General features: G+C 36.2%; 1 protein-coding gene across 3 annotated transcripts in view; it reads left to right on the top strand.

Annotated features, from left to right (window-relative positions):
- The window catches only part of MCTP1 (multiple C2 and transmembrane domain containing 1), a 216,858-nt gene that overhangs the window by 90,973 nt on the left and 108,576 nt on the right, over nt 1-17,309 (top strand). For all 3 annotated transcript variants that reach the window (XM_015653442.2, XM_015653441.2, XM_033520479.1), the window contains 2 exons: nt 699-885; nt 5,819-5,912. In XM_015653442.2, the coding sequence (XP_015508928.1) occupies nt 699-885; nt 5,819-5,912 (281 nt within the window). The remainder of the gene's footprint in view (nt 1-698; nt 886-5,818; nt 5,913-17,309) is intronic.

Here is a 17,309-nt window from a genome sequence, read left to right as displayed (position 1 = left end):
CATTAGCTCAGTGTATGGTACAGCCAGAGGTATTTGGAAGGGGATCAAGCAGGGCAGATTTGCTTCAGCCACTCAGCACACACTCTGCACAGTTAGGTGTAGACCCTGCCCATTACAGCCTGAGACATTCTATATAGGGGGTTGTGGCATCAGATTTTACCTTGGGTGCCTGCATGAGGATTTGACCCATATACAGCTTACTGCATGAGAGCTGAGCCTTTCAGGGGGTGCATAAGTTGAGTTTTTCTGTACTCAGTCATCTTTATGACATCACAATTAAGTCCATGTAGAATTTTATTTTTTACAAAAGGGTTTTTACTGTTGCTAGGTGAAAACTGTTCACAGGAAAACTTATGATTTATATCTATACAAGAGGTGTAATTAAAAGTAAAATTTGCAACCGAGCTGGATTTTCTAAAATTTTCTTTGACTGCATTTGAGTAAAGAATATTAGCTAATCTTGTCTCTAGAGTCTTTACATTCTTATTAATATTGGTTTTTCACTTCAAAACTGTGTAGCTCTGAAAAAAAAGAAACAAGCATCATGGGTTAAAGCTGAAGAGAAAATAAGAATTTTCAGAAGCTGAGTGGGAGTTTCTGCTTACTTGGGTTTTTTGTCCATTTGAATGCAAGCGAGCCATTGTGCTCTTGTTTGATGTGAGAAAAACCACATGCTGATGGAGAATGTGTGTTTCTAGGTGCCAGGTTGACCTCTCGACCCTGAGTAAAGAACAAACCCACAAGCTGGAGATGCCTCTAGAGGAGGGAGAGGGATACCTGGTGTTGCTGGTCACTCTCACAGCCTCAGCTGCAGTCACTATCTCTGACCTCTCCATCAACTCCCTGGAGGACCAGAAGGAGCGAGAGGAGATACTGAAGAGATATGTATGAAGTTTTCTTTCATCCTTTGTTAGCAAAACATTGGCCTATAAAAAAAAATAACTGTAATGAGGGGAAAATCTAAGTATATCTCTTCTGTTCTAATCATACTTAGCCAATGACAATCATTTAAACTAGTTCTTAATACACAAGTAGTTACAGCCGGAACAGGTAACATCAAGAAGGCTACAAATGCTCTTCATACAATAAGGTTATTTTTCACATGGTAGTTGAACTGTTTGATAAGGTGTCACATAATGAGGGTAATTTTACTGCCTTGCAGATAATTTTTACCAATGACAAAGTGACTAAGGGATCATTCAGCAACTCCACAGTTTCTAGTGATTGTTCATGCCAAATAATTTGAGGTGCAGATGATTTTCAGATGGGTGTCATCTGTTAAAGGGCAAGAAAACTTTTTTTTGTGTTCATATTAGAGGCTGAAGCACATAAAAATAATTTTTTCAAACAATGTTTCCATTCTAAAATATTCTGAAGCAGATTATTTTAATTTCCCAGCATCCTCACATTACACAGAATCTTTGTAGTTTTATCAAAGCAACAGAGAGGGGAGCTCTTACTCCATCATTTGCTAATACCTAAATCACTAAAAGTAACTGTCTCCCTACACATGAAGGAAGAAAGAAAAAAATGCTATTTCCACTTGCAATTACAAAGCTTTTATTGTACAATGCTGCCAGGTGTTTAGAAGGGCTTTTCTAGATACTCAGCCATTAAACCAAGCTCTGACTATCAAAGAGGCTGCTTAATTTATTTTTAAGATTTAAAAATATTCCTATTCTATGACGGACATCCTTTCAATAACTGAATTTAATAAAGATGTACCTTATCAGCCCGTGCAGATAACATGAAGTCCTAGTACTAATACTGTACAATATTCTTCAAACAGATTAGCAGGATGTGTGCTTCAGCAAATTTATTCTGTCTATCTCCACTGAATCAGCTGTCTGCTAATGCTTGTACAACTCTTACACCAATAGTGTTATCATAAACACAATTTAATAGAGGTGACTTAGTGAGGCTAAATATAATATTCCAAAATGAACTGAAGGCTAAGGTATTGTCCACCATCTCTGAAATATATTTACAATTAAGAGTGTTACCGCACATTTTGGAATCCACCAAGGCAGTCTGTGGTTGTCAAAATAGGTGTCTATAAGTAGAATAATTTTTTTGATGGATATGTTTTTGAGGTGCCATAGTTCCTGCTACCAGCAGCAACAATAACATATTTCTGTGGCTTATTCTGTATGATGATATGGCAGACAAGTGATACTGATGGTTTTGATTATTTCAGTAGCAGTATAGAAACATGTTACGACTGTACTGTTAATAATTTTTCCTAAATCCTCAATTTTTTTGTCCCCAGTGTAAAGCATAATTATGTGGTATAAAATTGATCTGGTTTATTCCTGTTTCTTGGAAATACAAGGATATGTGTCTGTTCGTATATTTACATGGGCGTATGCATTTCAAAACATTTACATTTTAAGAAGACATTTATATTGCAGAGGTATGAATTTCTCATTATGTGTTTGTGAAAATTGTGGCATTTAAATACTTTTTTGATAAATTCCACTGTTTTTATTAAAATTACCAGCACAAGAAATTACCAATATTAACTTAATTCATGTAGTTTGTTTTCACTGATAATCACTTTGACTTTGGTATTCATGTCTGCATTTCAGAACTAATGCAAAGACAACACATGCAAGTAGCAAGATGCAGAGCTCCCTGTTGAGTGGCTATATTTTTGGGTTTATTTCTTCTTAAAAAAAAATCTAGCTTTCATTTGAGAAATGTATTTTGCACCCTTTCTACAGCCAAAAACAGTTAATGAGCTGACCTTGCCATCAGATCAAATAGCCTTAGAAAATGACTCTATTACTGTCACTTAACCATTTGTAGCTGAACATCAGAGCCTTACAAATTAAACAGGCATTACTGTTTGAACCATTATTTTACCACAATTGCCTGAAAAGATTAATTCCTTTTGGGGTGAGGAGGGGGGCACATTAATGGGTACAGACCAAGAGAGATTGTATGACCTTTTCAGAACTGGTGTGCTGAACTCATGGTCCCCCTTGTCACAGTTTAAAAACCAGAGGAGCTAGTTTAGAGAAGTTGTTAGCATTCCATTTTTATTATGACATTTCACAGTCATCCGATTTAATGTCCCTTGACCAGATTGTCCACTGTGAGACGATGGGCTTGAAATGTTATTTAGAGCACTGATAAAAGGTGAGCAGTTCTAAGATGACAGCAAGTCATAAGGCTGGTGGTGTGACATTAATTTTCTCCATAACAGAGATGGAATAAGACGTCATGGTGACAAGCTGTCAATCAGTACTAGCCCCTCAGTGTATCTCAATGCCATGGGATGGGGTATTGCTTCTCCCATAATAGAGCTGAACTGAGATGCTCTTCCTGACAGCTGCTGCAGCCATACAGAAAATATATTATACAGCCTTTCATTAAAAAAATAAAGAAGACTCATCTCCAGAGCATTTCAATCTTTTCCCATCTATTGAGGGCAGAAAAGATTCCCAGCAAATCACAGATTCCTCTGCCATGGAAATTTGAGGCTTCAGAAACTATGCGGATTTTTGGTACCATCAAAAATAATCATAAGTAAGAAGGCAGAATATCATCTGATAAATCATTACTTAAAGTTATGTATTTAAAGTAATGTGTTAAAGTAATTTGCTTCTCCAAGAGCCTCTGTTGTGTCATTGTATTAATTTTCATCATCTCCCCAGTCAGAATGTGCAGTAAATTAATCTAAGCCACCTACTTTCTGGAAATAAAGGTTCAAAAATTCTGTGGGATTCTGACAAAGGTGGCAAAGCAAAATACAGCACTGGCACCCTTTTGAAGAGTGGGCTAACCAGGATGAAATTTGGAAAAAGGGGACTATATGGCATCATAGGAAGCGGGTGCCGTCTCTTGTCTTGCTTTGTACTTGGCTTTTGCTTTGTTCTATTTTTACAGTTTGGTGCTTGTTTTGGTTGTTGGGAAACTTGGGTAGAATGTGGAAACATTTTTGTAAGTCCTATAATTTTTATTATGTTATTACAGAAGAATTATCTCTGTTCTGGTACCAATTCTGATAAGAAGCTCCCAAACCCTGATCATCATTGTATTAAATGAGGGGGTACCAAGACGCTTTTGAATTATACCAGTGCTATCTGTAATACCATCTCTGCTACCCTCAGCTTGTAAGCACATAAACAAGGGGTTGAGTGTGTGCTTATTAAAATTGACCATCAGTATTTTGAAGTTATATTTATGATGATCCTCTTATTAAAACTGGTGGAAATGCATTCACTGTTATCCCATTATAATATGATGCACGTATATAACTTATGGGCTACTACACTTACTTAGATTTTTAAGTTCAGTGTAGCAAGGTCAAATCTTCACTGTAAACAGTAAATGGTCAGCTGGGGTTTGTGAAATTAGTATCAGTGTGATTTAACTGTTAGAATTGTCTTATTAATAGAAAAACAGGGATGCATATTATATGTCAGCATCTTCATGGATAGATTTTCTGTGCAAAAGCATACTGGTTTTGCAAGCTGACATTTAATGTTTCATTTAAGCAGCATCTGTGATGTTTAGGTTCAGTGATGTAATATATTCTAGTTTTCCATAACAGTAAATTTTGCTTCTGTAATAAATTAAGGAATTGTTGATTGGATGTTTTTTTCCTGATGCTTGCTTTCTGTAGAAATCTGGACATTGTCATAGGCAGTGGAAGAACTTTCACCACATTAAAATTTTCGAGAAGACTGTAGGCATTAAATACATTAGTCGAGATTTAAAAATATTTCAAAATAAAGGTAGGGGCTAATATTTATGAATAAAATTTGAAAAACCAACCAAAAATGTGACCACATATATAGATTTGCAAATTCAATTTTGAGTTATTTTGGAGTTCCTCCCCTAGGTTATCTAAGAACTGAACAATAAAGCCAGACTAGTTATTAATTGATTACAGATTCAAAGTTGCATTAAATGTTTTATCATTTAAAACTCTGCAAATTTTAAATAATACTAAAAGCTAGAGTTTGAGAATTATAGCATGTCACACCTAATTAGTGCAATACTCCCAGTTTGTTAGTTTTAGTTACTTGAAAAAAGAGCAGCAGTGGAACATGGTTTTTAATAAGCTTTCTAAATCTGTGTTGGGTGAATAAATGCAAGCGTTAGTGTAGAGAACTCTTTTTTCTTCCTCTTCTTAATGCATGTATATATTAAAGAAATTTGTGCTAAAAATATAATGATTTATGGTAAGAGCTTTCTGCCATGGAATTTGAAACATATTTAATTATTTTTTTATCCTTTCTGCATGTGATTATTATGAAAGTTATTAAGTAGTTGTTGTCCTCTTTTTATTACTTTTGCTGATGTTATTCACAAGCTTATATAGGTGTATTGGTATATACAAGCATGCATGTAATAGTCAGCTACAAAAATCTATATTGGCCCTAGGTCACTGCTCAAGATAACATTGGAACCATCAGAGGGAAAATGTGAACATAGATCTTGGAAAATAATTCAGGGAGAGGAGTTGTTTCATTTTTTGTGTTAATTTCTTAATATACTGCTAGAATTTCAAATTTTGAAGGACAGTTATTTCCACAGTACTTGGGGATTAATTCACTAGAATTTGTGTTATATTTAATCAATAATATTCTAACTTTTCCTTTGTAATTTGCATTGATAAGTTAAAAGTTGCAAAATATAGGAAGAAATGCAAACATCTGCATACTCTTCAGCAAATAATATTTAAAAGTCTGAGTATGTAGACAGGTTTATAGTAACTTACATCTGGACTAGGGAGGAGTGTATTAATATTGCTTTTGATTTGTCTCCTTTGCAATCTAGAATTATTTTTCTTTTTATTGTTTTTTAGAGTCCAATGATGATGTTCCATAACATCAGCGATGTGGGATTTCTTCAGGTGAAGGTTATCAGGGCAGAAGCATTGATGGCAGCTGATGTTACAGGCAAGGATTCATTTAGTTTCTGTGACACTGAATATTGTAAGATCTGGTGTTTTTAGAACTGGGGAAAAAAGTGCTTAAAACAAATGTTCATCTAAACGTTATGTTCTGCTTGTGTACTTTCACCTTCTGCTCATTAAGAAAAAAATCTAAACAGAAATGAAAGTTTTGTAAGTAAGGCAGCAAGTCATTCTAACGCTAGCAGAGTCCTGTGTAGGTTATTTCTGGTAAAGGTGAGTTACATATTTTTCTCCATCAGATATCCTATAAGAATTACATAGAAGAAATCTGTTTTAGTAAATGAAGCTGTACAAAATTATCAACATTAAATTCCAAGGGACAAGGCAAATAAAGTGTTCCAGACTTAGATATTACTTTAAAGTTGTTGCCAAAAGAACCATTTGAGATCTGTCAGATATTTAGCAAGACTGCTGTCGGTTTCAGACATTTCAACTGAATGCAGTTTTCTGTAGCTACTGCTCATCTTTTTAAGATAAGTAAAATGAGATTTTTTTTCTTTTTCAATTCTATTTTATGTTATAAGTTGAATGGTTAATTTAATATGTTGCTTTGCAAAATAAAGAAAAGGTATTTCAGGCATACTGAAATATTTATCCAGAAGTGTCCAAGTGCCACATTTCCTCTAAGTGCAATTACCTTCATACTGCATGAATGGAACAAAATGAGCGGCATCTGTGTCAGAAAATAGCCATCTCTGCTTTAAAATAATAATGAAAATTTTAAAAAATGGGAAGAAAATGAAAGGAAAATAGAATATATGTTCTGTTAAATGAGCAGATACAGATTTAGGGCATCTTACTTGATATTTAATAGGTTTTTTTGATAATTAACATGACTACCAGTATTTTAGAGAAGGTAATAGTGCAAACATTTTATTGCTGAAACTGATCATCCAGTTTGTGGCGCACAAAATAACAGATTCTATTTTTGGTGAGGTTGTAGAAATACTTCTAAAGATCGCTCCATCTGGTTTGACCTTATAATCCAATGTTGTCTGAACAGAGAGAGAGATTAAGTTATTCAGGGGAAAATGGGATAATTCAGTCCCTGACCTCGTTCAGTTTTTGACTTTTCCAAATCAACGTGTTATTTGTGCTGGTTGAACAATTTTTTGGAAATACATTTGATTCAATTAAAGATGTATAGAGCTAGCAAACATTTTCAGACATTATATTTAGCATGACAGAAAGGAAGATGGGGAAGAACACTTAGTATCTTCCCTTGTTAGTAAGAAAAAGCATTTATACAGCGATGAATTTTGTAAGATGGCTGCACATTCCATATGTGACAGAAACCTTGTATATTCTGAGCAAAAGTAACCAGGTATTTTGAAATGAGGATGAGGTGGTTATATTATCTACTGTTGTAGTTTATAGCTATTTTTAGTAACTTGAATTTATGTACAGGTCATTAATTTTAAATTAAACTTTGAATAGTAATAGCGAGAAATAAAGTAGGTGTTTGGTGATTGTCAATAAATCATGTTTGCAAAAATTATGTAAAAACTTGACTCACCTTTATTCAACTAAGTAATTAGTGTGGAGAGTGCTGTCATCAGTGGTGTTACTTACACCACTAAGGATTGCTTCTATGAGTCAAAGCTAAGGACCAGTTTGCTCATCTTACTGTATTGTGTTTTCAGAGTTAATCTTTTGTCCCTGAGTCTGAAAAGTAGGTAGAACAACTGAATAGTATCTGTGTGTTTTGCTCTGTTTCCTGTCTGCTAAACATATCCCATTTCACTTCCAGGAATCTTTTCATGTGAAGTAATAAATCAAAATTTATTAGTTTGAGCTGAGTAGATTTTTTAAATCCTTAATATTCCATCATTAAACATAATCACAGAGGGAAAAAGATTTCTGTAATCTTTTAAGTAGTCATCAATCCTACTACTATTGCAAGGATTTTTTTTTTCCCTTTTCAAAATGTGAAATTTTTCCTTTGTACCATCCATTGAGCAGCATTGTTATACTGTACTAACTCTGTGTGAATAAAGAGCAGTTGAGACTCCTGTTGAATGAGTGAGTAAAAAGCACAAATTACTTTTTAATGAAACCCTCAATTCCACTCCTTTCCTCAGAAAGCTCATAGCTTCCCTCAGCAGAATGCTACTACAGTAGGTCACTTCAGTTAAGCCCCTAATAAACTGCTGATAACCAGGGGCAGTTATTTTTCCCCACTTTCAATAGCCTAATGTTGGACAGTATGCTTCAAATCCTTAAGGCTAGTACAGATTTTTTTTTTTTTTTTTTAAAAAAGAGTGATTAAGGATGGTGGTTTGGATCTCAGCTTACAACTCCCCTCACATGTACATGCAATGAATAATGTGCCAGGATAAGCTGAAATTTCAGTTAAGTTGCAGGCAGGGGAGCAAGTCGACATTGCCGGTTTTGAAATGCTGTGCTGCTGGAACATGCCATAACTGGCTATTAAAAATACCCCAGAAAAGAACAGTCAGACTTCTCACTCAACCCAAATGCCAGATCTAGGAGAGGAAGAACCATTCACGGCTTGAGAGATTCCCCACCAGTGCTTGAAAGCTTAACTTGATTTTTGGGAGAGCTGAAAAATAGGGTATCTTTCAGGACCAGGGCCTTTGGGAAAATTATTGGGTCTCTGAGGTTGTTTCCCCTAGACAAATAGTTTAGTTCCATGATCAATACAAAATTTTAGGGATTCCACCAATGCAAAATTATGTTCTGTTAGACATTATAGTCACAGCAAATACACCTTTCTAGAAATTACATATTATTTAGTATAAATTCTTTGAAAGTGTAATCTAATGAATGGAAAAATATTAATAATGAAGTTAAGTGTTTCCTTCTCTGTCTGAGAATAAACTTTCAATTGAATCTTACACTGTGTTTTAGCTAATCAGTGCCTGGCTTTTTTCTCCCTAAATCTCGAGTTAGAAAGAGTTTATTCCTGTTTCCCTAAATCTTTTCTTGTTCATGGTATCTCTGGCAGACTTTCTCAAGGATTTGACTGCTTGTAGATCCCTGTCAGGACAGGTGCTGTGCCTACAGTGATATCCTTTGATGTGAAGAGATTTTCTGGTGGTTCAGTAAAACCTAAAGTGTAATGGACTCATCACAGTGGCTTCTGACATTATACATACGGGTTTCACCTGACCCGTATAAATTACAAGTAGTAAAGCAATAAGCCCTTCACAGTGACATAATTTAGGTTTAGGCAATAGTCAGATATATCTATACCTTCAGCAGCCTAGTCAGGTGTAGGTGGTTGTGGAAGGCTGCTGGCTTTGCAAGGCAGTGTCTGCTTCTCTTTTACTGGGGCAGATGTATTGCTCCTTTTCCTTGAAATTAAATGAAATAAAATTCGAAATCTCTGCCTTTTCATTGATAAAAAGTAAGCAGAGTGGGAAAAGATGTGCCACAGATTTGATTGATTTCGGCAAAAGTGCTGTGCTGTTAAGGAATAATAGTTACCAACTCAGATTCATTAGCAGAGCAAAACTCAAGCTCCGTAAGATGGCCTGACTAAAAAATAGCTTGTTTTGTAGTCTTTGGGCTTAATTAAGATGTGTTCAATTCTAGCCCCCTGGCTCCCTTCTCCCCCTGCCCCCACCCTTCTTGCTGTGTCACAGACCAGCGATCAGACGCTTTCAGATGGTCCAGCCCATGACTTTGACCTTCTGCGAGGTCTTGTGTTCCCTGGGGAACCGTTCAGCTCATGAGGTCTGATTTCACACTTCCAGGATGCCTTGGCTCTCATAACAATGACAGGGAGACAAAGCCCTTTAGAGTGGGCCGCATGGGGACTTGTTTAAATTGGAAACTAGAGAGGAGTCAAGGAACAAGGTTACAGGCTACAGAATAGTGCTTTTAATAAAGAGCTCACAGCTCTGGTTCAGCTCAAAGAGGGCTATCTCTGTACAATTAATTGAGACATTTATCTGGAGCATCTTAGGCCTCCACTTTCTCACAGAATTATGTGATAAATATCAGCTAAGAGGCAAGTGAAATGTGCATGAAATGAATTTTTAACACTTTGATTACTGTGTCTTCGGTCTTCATTAGAAGTAAATTTATTTGTATTTCTGTCCTCATTATTAATCAATTGTCTGTGTTTTTTTTGAGTACTGTGATTTCAGAACGTTATGTATCAGAGAGATTTTATTAAAGAGCTCAGTGATAGTAAAGAGTAAAGGGCTTTTCAGGCTTTTCCTCCTCTAAAGAAGAGAAACTAAGCATAGAAATGAGTCAGGTTTTTGTTTTCTTCCTCTTTTTTTTCCAGTTTTTTGTCTGGAATTCAACCTCTCAAGAAAATTCCATGTTAAAATTTTGATTACAGTACTTGAAAGTGGGATGAAGACACCAAGATGGCTAATTGTGCTGGATGTAAATGTCTTTTCTAAAATCTGTCCTGCTAAACGGTTCTGACATCACATGTGTAAAAATGGTCTTTGAAATGGTTCTTCAAATGCTAGGAAATGTCAGAGTGATGAGCACAAACATTAAATTCACAAAGGTATGGAAGCCCATGCGTGTAAAATTGAAGGAATAAATTCAGAGGCCCTTTGGAAATACGGTTCCAAAAGTAATTTGCTCTGTCAATTAGTGCAAACAGGTTTCAATATACACTTGAACTATCTCCACAAAGTACAAAAATCTAGTAGATGTGCAGAATTCTATGGCAGACAAAATATTTCATCGCATCTTATCATATAGGTCACCTGAAGACTTTGGTCCAGTGTTACGTACAGCAAAGGTACGGAGTTTTAAGTACCAGTTCTAGCACAGTAATGGAAAAAACAGGATTTATAAGATACTTTTAAAATATATTTTCTTAAAAGATATTTTTTGTTAATCATAACATTTCTAATTATGCATACAATGAGAGGATGGCTTGTGAATTTTTTTTATTCTTTTTTTTTAAAGTATTCTGCAGAGATGAGTTTAACTTGATTATACTACTAAACTGAGTTGCCTTTGTAAGATACCTCAAGCATTCATGGTATCAGTCTGTTGCAACATGTTTGCATCATCACAGATAGAGTAGAATTATAATTCCCATTTTTAAGATGGAAAACTGAGAAAGGTTAACTGACTCAGCTAAGGCCAACAGAGCAAGTCCTTGTCAAAGGTGGCATTTCGCTTGGGTTCTGTACTTAATCCATTAGATAAGGCAGCTTCTCATGCTATTGAGCCATTCCTCCTCCTGGCCAAAGGTCAGGCTGACTGTTCTGCTGCAAGCAGCTGGCTGGCAGGGAGCTTGGAACAACATTAGTGACATTAGTGTCTGCATGAGTGGCACTGCCCCCCAGAGTCATGAACTGGCTGTCTTGTCTTCTAAAAAAATAAAGGCCTTTTTTGCTGTGGGGACTTAGATCCGTAATGGATAGGCATGGCCAGAGGTAGGAGGGAATCATAATAGCCTATGAAATATTCAAACAATATTTTAGCTTTTATAGCCATGTTAAAGTTGGTAGAACTTCATGAAGTCTTGGTTTGAGAACCTGAGTTTTAAATGTAGAAATTAAATTGAAATCCCTTGTTAAGTTTTTAAACTGTCTAAAGCATTTTTAGTTCAGTTTGGTAATGTAATGTCAGTAATGCAAAAAATCATACAGTATTTAGTTTAGAAAAAGGCTAGTGATTTTATAAAAATTGGTTCATAGTCTTGCTAATGCTGAAATTGACTTTTTATCAGTTTTTGTAACTTAATGGACTGTGAAATGGCAAAGTTATGAAATTATTTGTTTCCCTGGAGTTATACTGAAGCCATGCATGTCTTCCATAGCTATGGTAGAAGTATCTCTGGAGGACTAATGGGTATCCAGCCCAATGCTTTGTGCTGAACCTCATGAGTTAATACTTCAGAAGTGCAGTAGGTTTTTTGGAGGACAGGTAGATCTGCCATGTGCTCTCTGGCTTGCATATACTCTGAAGAGCAATTATATCAATGGTAATTCTTAGGAAGAGACCATGGCAGCCTTAATAAGAGACTAAGAGCCCTTCTACAGTGACTGGAGACAGGCTGGAATTTCAGTGATTGATGATAGAGAAGCATGATATTTATTACTGTACACAAGTGTTTTCTTCCTTTTTAAAGCAGAGAATTATCTTACTGCATGAAATATAGATGTTTCCATGTTTTAGTTTACTAAAACTCTTTTACAATATTAACTGGATAGTAAGCAAATGACATATAGTCTTCTGGAGACAAATGCATGTATTTAAGAGAGTTTTATAATAAAAAAGTGTCACTGTTGAACTTGTATAAAACATGTCAACAAAGTTGTTCAAATTTAAGATTTGACAGCTTTTCATCAAAGGAAAGTCTGCTTTGTATACAAGTGGAGTTAGGGAGTGCAAAACTGCAGTTATACTCAATTGAACTCTCTGTTTGAAAGACGTGCTGTGTTCCAAAATTAATTTTTGCTGGAAAACAGTTTGCCAAGAGTCAAAAATTTATATGGGATGATTTTCACCTTGGGAACCATTGAAGGGAGGCCTTTATAAGTTGTCCTGAAATATAAATTATATCATATTCCGGTTTGACAGCTCTAACACTCAGGTGAAGTTCATGATTAGGCAAAAAAAAGATCCTTGCATCTGAATTGGTCACATGTCTTTACCATCTGTTGTGAAAAAGTAGTAATTTTGTAGTTGAATTTGAGATGACCCCCAATGGTTCATTGTTCTAGCTGCCCCCTATATTGAAGCTCAGCTTGCTTCCAGTCTGGAAGGTGGCTGCAGTGGTGTGTGACCAGCCCACCAGCCCATGACCATCGTGATTCAAGGTTTCACAAGTCATCTAATATGTTTGGTGCTTGCTTCTGAGTACCAGCATAGAGAGTCAAATGGAAGTCCTGTGGTTTTGAAATGATGGAAAGGGCCTTTCCCAAACTTTTCCACTGAAAAAACACACCTGTGTGCTGCTGTGGCTACTTGAGAAGAAAATCCAGAAGCTGAAACTGTGTGGAGATTGAGGCTTTGTTGTTTTGATTTTCTAAATATTTTGAGGAGCAGTTAAAAGTTCCTTCTATCAATCACTATTTATGTCTCTTTTCCATCATGAAAAAAGTATGAGTGTGTTTTATATTTTCTTTCAGGAGAAAAATGTTTAGGTGACCAACCAAAACAGATAATGAATCTGAGATACCAACTGACTTGGATTTGTTTGTGAAGGACTTTCTGGGCTCTGAGGGACTTTGAATTTTGAAGAAAACAACAAGTAACACATCTCTAGTTCCTCATTGCTACCTCTTTTGGAGATCTGGGGCTGATTTCAGATTATGGGTGTACAGTTCATCCAGGGACATACAGTAGTTCTGAAGAATAAGGTGACAAGTAAAAGACTAATTTAAATTAATGTGTGCTTGATGTGAGGGACACAGTCCTGACTGAAATAAAATAGTCTTCTTAGATCTAAGTAAGGTAATCTCAGTTTGTGCTCTGGTCTTGCACTGTCTAAAGACAGCATAGAACAAATAAGGATATTTGTCAAACTAGATCCAACATGTGGCCTAAAATTCAAAACCCTCAAAGATAAAAACAAAAATAGAATTCAAAGTTTCAAAAGATAATAGCTCTTTAGGGTTTTTTTAGTGGTGGCATACATGACAAAGTAGAACTCCTAGAGCTCATTCTCAGATAGTCTAGTTTTGTAATGGGTAAAGGCAGAAAATGGGTGAGGGAGATCTGTCAAAAGAGAAGTTGCTTTTCCTTACAATTATGCATATTATGTAAATTTGCAGTTTTATTTCTATAATTTCAGGAGTCCTTAGGACTGTACAAGTAGAGACCAAAAAGGATGAGACATTACAGCAGAAGAAGGGATAAATGATACATAACTTTGTTTGAGGTTTTCTGAAGGCTTGATTTCAGTAAGTTGGAAGGTGTACTTTGTTTTTTTCACTACCTACTTTTATTATGAATTCCCGCAATCAGTGGTAAGGTGTAATAGCAGCAGTTAGCTCTGCTGTGATCATGGAATAATCAAAATTTTCAGTGTTGGTGTTAGTGCTGCTGGGAGCTTTTAATGTGTGCCTTAGGCCCGTGGCAGTCATCTTATTCTTGTACAGCACTTGTACATGTTGTACATGTTGAGGATTGTATTGAGAAGTTTGTTGTGGATGTCTGCCTGATGAATACATCTCTAAAGTCACTGGAACAGTGGCTGGAGTAGCCTACAAAAAGCACAGAGCAGGGATTGCTAGTTGGAATATCCTCAGAAGATACAGAGAGTTTGGTAGAATTTCTTGATGTATGACAGGTTATATACAATTGTATACAGCAGTTGTGGTTTAGTTTGTGGTGAAAGGTATTGTTGCCATGACAATATAATATGAAATGATATAACTTAGTGTAGACAGCACAAGACTAATCAGAGGTTTTTAAGTGTACTTTTAGAAAGGCCAGGGGGAGATTACATACTCTTCTGAACATGTGTGGTTCTTTTCCCAAAAAATGAGGAAAACCATTTCTGTATCTCTTGTTTAAAATAGCTAATCACATTAACTGACAGTTTTTTGATGCTGCCCTTGTTAGAGAATGTTGTGCGTAAGGTACTGACTTTGAATAACATAGCATTGTTGCATCTTTTGGGTCCTTCTAGAGACCAAGAAGTCTAAGGATATTTTTTACTCTTTTAGTGCTCTCTTAAGGCTTTCATTGGGAATGATCCCATAATTTTGAACACTCTTGAAATGCAGCAGATTAACAAGGCTGTCAGTGGGAATTAGGATAGCATTTAGTCTTTCTAATAATGAAAATGTGGCAGATAGATACAAGTTTCACCAAGTCTTCATGCATTGTTCTGTCTTTGTCTTTCTGGATCACGTTCACTTATTTGAATTACTATCTTAACGGTTGCGATACCTTATGTTGAGCTTGTCAGCAAAGCTGCCTTTCAGAGGCCAGCTTTGTTTCAGCATATGGAAGAGGTGCCTATAGGCAATGGCGAAGGTGCATATGGGAACACTGTAACCCAGTAAATCTGATAAAACCAACATTCCTTCGCAGAGATTTTCAAAGCTGGGTAACTTCTCTTTGTCAGCAATGGTATTTGAACCTTCTCTTGAACCATGTCATAATATTGCCTCTATTCAAATTGGTTCTTGTAGTATTTTCAAATGAGAGGAGGGAGGAGGTGTGGAATGTTGACTGTGAGGGGTTTTTTAATTTCTAAAACCAATTTGTCTTCAGTTTGATTGAGGAGCTCTGTAAGTAGTGTTACATATTATGATTTATATCCATGTAAATCTGCAAGAGGAGTCATTGAAAAAGTGCATGCCAAGGGGAACAGCAAAGAAATAAATGTAGTAAATACCCCCTCTTTGTTTACAGAAGATGGCCTGTATATGCTGCATTGTAATTTACTGTGTCTGTGTATGTTTAATAAGCTCAACTCACATTGTACCACCATATGCAAAAATGATTGATAATACTTCAAATAATGAGATATAGTAGTCCACCTGTTGTGCCAGTGCTGCCTTGTTTCTTTAGCTATCTTCTGGGTGTTTCTTTTACAAATACTGAAAGCTAAAGAACTCAAGTAATATAAATGGTTTAGATTTCCTATCATCTTCTAGCCTTGTGAAGTAGAACCTTGAGATGTGTGGTACATCCATTTCTGCTGACTAATGAATTGTATCATTTTTCAAGATAATGGGAAACATTCAGCAATATATGATTTTCTAGAGAAGGTAAACATCAATTAACTGTAATTCACAATATGTTTAAAACAATTATTCTTTATCATTAAAGTTAATAATATGCACATCAGCCCTTGGTGTAATCAAAATCAATACTGCAATTTGGGAGATGTGGTCCCTGGACAGCTTTGTCAAAGTATAGATTTCATTGTCATTTGTATAAGGTATGGAACAAATTATGTGCTTCCCTAATATCATTTATGTAGCCCCACTAATGTAGCTACTGTAGCTACTTAGTATATGGTTTCTAATAATGCATGAGAAATAATACAGAGTTATTGAAGACATTGAGAAATACAGTTGCCTAGTATGCTAGATTTAATTGTGGAAGACCAATGCCAACATTCAATATATTTTGAACAGTTTACTGCCCAAAGAAAACTCTGGCGAGAAGAGCAACCCAAGAGGTACTACACAACTCAATTGTTCATTTACATCAGACAAAGTTCCCCTGGGTCCAGGAAGCAGCAATTTGTTGTTCAGCTTTCTACTTACATGAAAATAATGTGTACACTTGTACTCTGCCAAAGGCAAAGGTTACTCCCTTCAGCTGCTGGAGAAAATAAAAATATAAAGGCAGGATATCATGTCTCTGTTTTGGACAGCATTTATAGCAGTTGCCATTACTGACATAATTTGAGCTGTGAGTTAAATAATTTAGTTCACAATGTGATTTTTTCCCTTTATTGTCTCTTTATTGAAAGAGGTGTCCCCACCATGCCCCTCATGTTTTCATTAGTGTTCTTTCCAACATAGCTGTTCCTTAGGTCTACCTTGCTACCCCTCCTTAACCTTCTAGAAAATTTCAGGATTGCCCTGAAACGCTGAAGATACCAATCCTGCCACCTTTTTCTTTCTCCCACTTCAGAGCACTCCTTTTTCAGACAGCCAAGCTGCTCTTAAGCATCAGATTCAGGTGTCTGCTTTTCTTCTTATCCTTTTTGTTGTTGTAGCTTGGTCAGGGACATGTGAGGGCAGAGCCTGGGGCCACATCTAGGCTGTTATTCTATACACTCAAATCATCACCGATCAGGGAGTCTCACTTCCCAGATGAATAGGTCATGGCTTCGGGTGGAGAAAGATGGGGGCAGTGCACTTCCTTTCTGGGGGAGTGTCTGGTGAGAGGAATGTTTGGTTGGTGCTGGTCCCAACTGGAGAATTTGTCTAACATTGTAGTTTTTTTCATTGTCTTGGTCTTGGGGAGAAGAAGTGTAGGTGTGGAAAGTTTGTGTGCTGTTATTTTTTATTGTCTCAGGCTTGTGGGAAAAATCGTGGTGGAAGGAGAGGTTAGGTGGCACTATCTGTGGAGGTGGTGTGTCAGACTCGCTGAGCGTTTTGCATGTAATCACCCTCTCTTCTACACTGTTACTGTTTGCTTTCTTATCTCAATACTGTTTCCTGTAAGTTGTTATGTCATCCCATAATTTCTGCCTTTAGTTTCTCTCACCTGAAAGAGAGGCTGGGGAAGAGGGGAGCAGCTTATTTCTTGGTGGGCTTAAACCATGACACCTTTCCAAAATCAAACCATAAAAGGGTTACTGTCAGTTTCATGTTCTACCCCTAAACTTGAAGTTGTAATCATTTTTCTTGCACTTTCCTTAATATCTAAGCTTTTGTGAAGTCTTTTGCTGTAATCTCTCGATTTAATATTTAAGGACACAAACACACACACACACACACACACACTTGATTTTCTT

Source organism: Parus major, chromosome Z (genome assembly GCF_001522545.3).
Source record: "Parus major isolate Abel chromosome Z, Parus_major1.1, whole genome shotgun sequence".
Classification (NCBI taxonomy): Eukaryota; Metazoa; Chordata; class Aves; order Passeriformes; family Paridae; genus Parus; species Parus major.
Note: the sequence above shows the minus strand (reverse complement) of the source record. Positions and strands in the feature narration are given on the sequence as shown.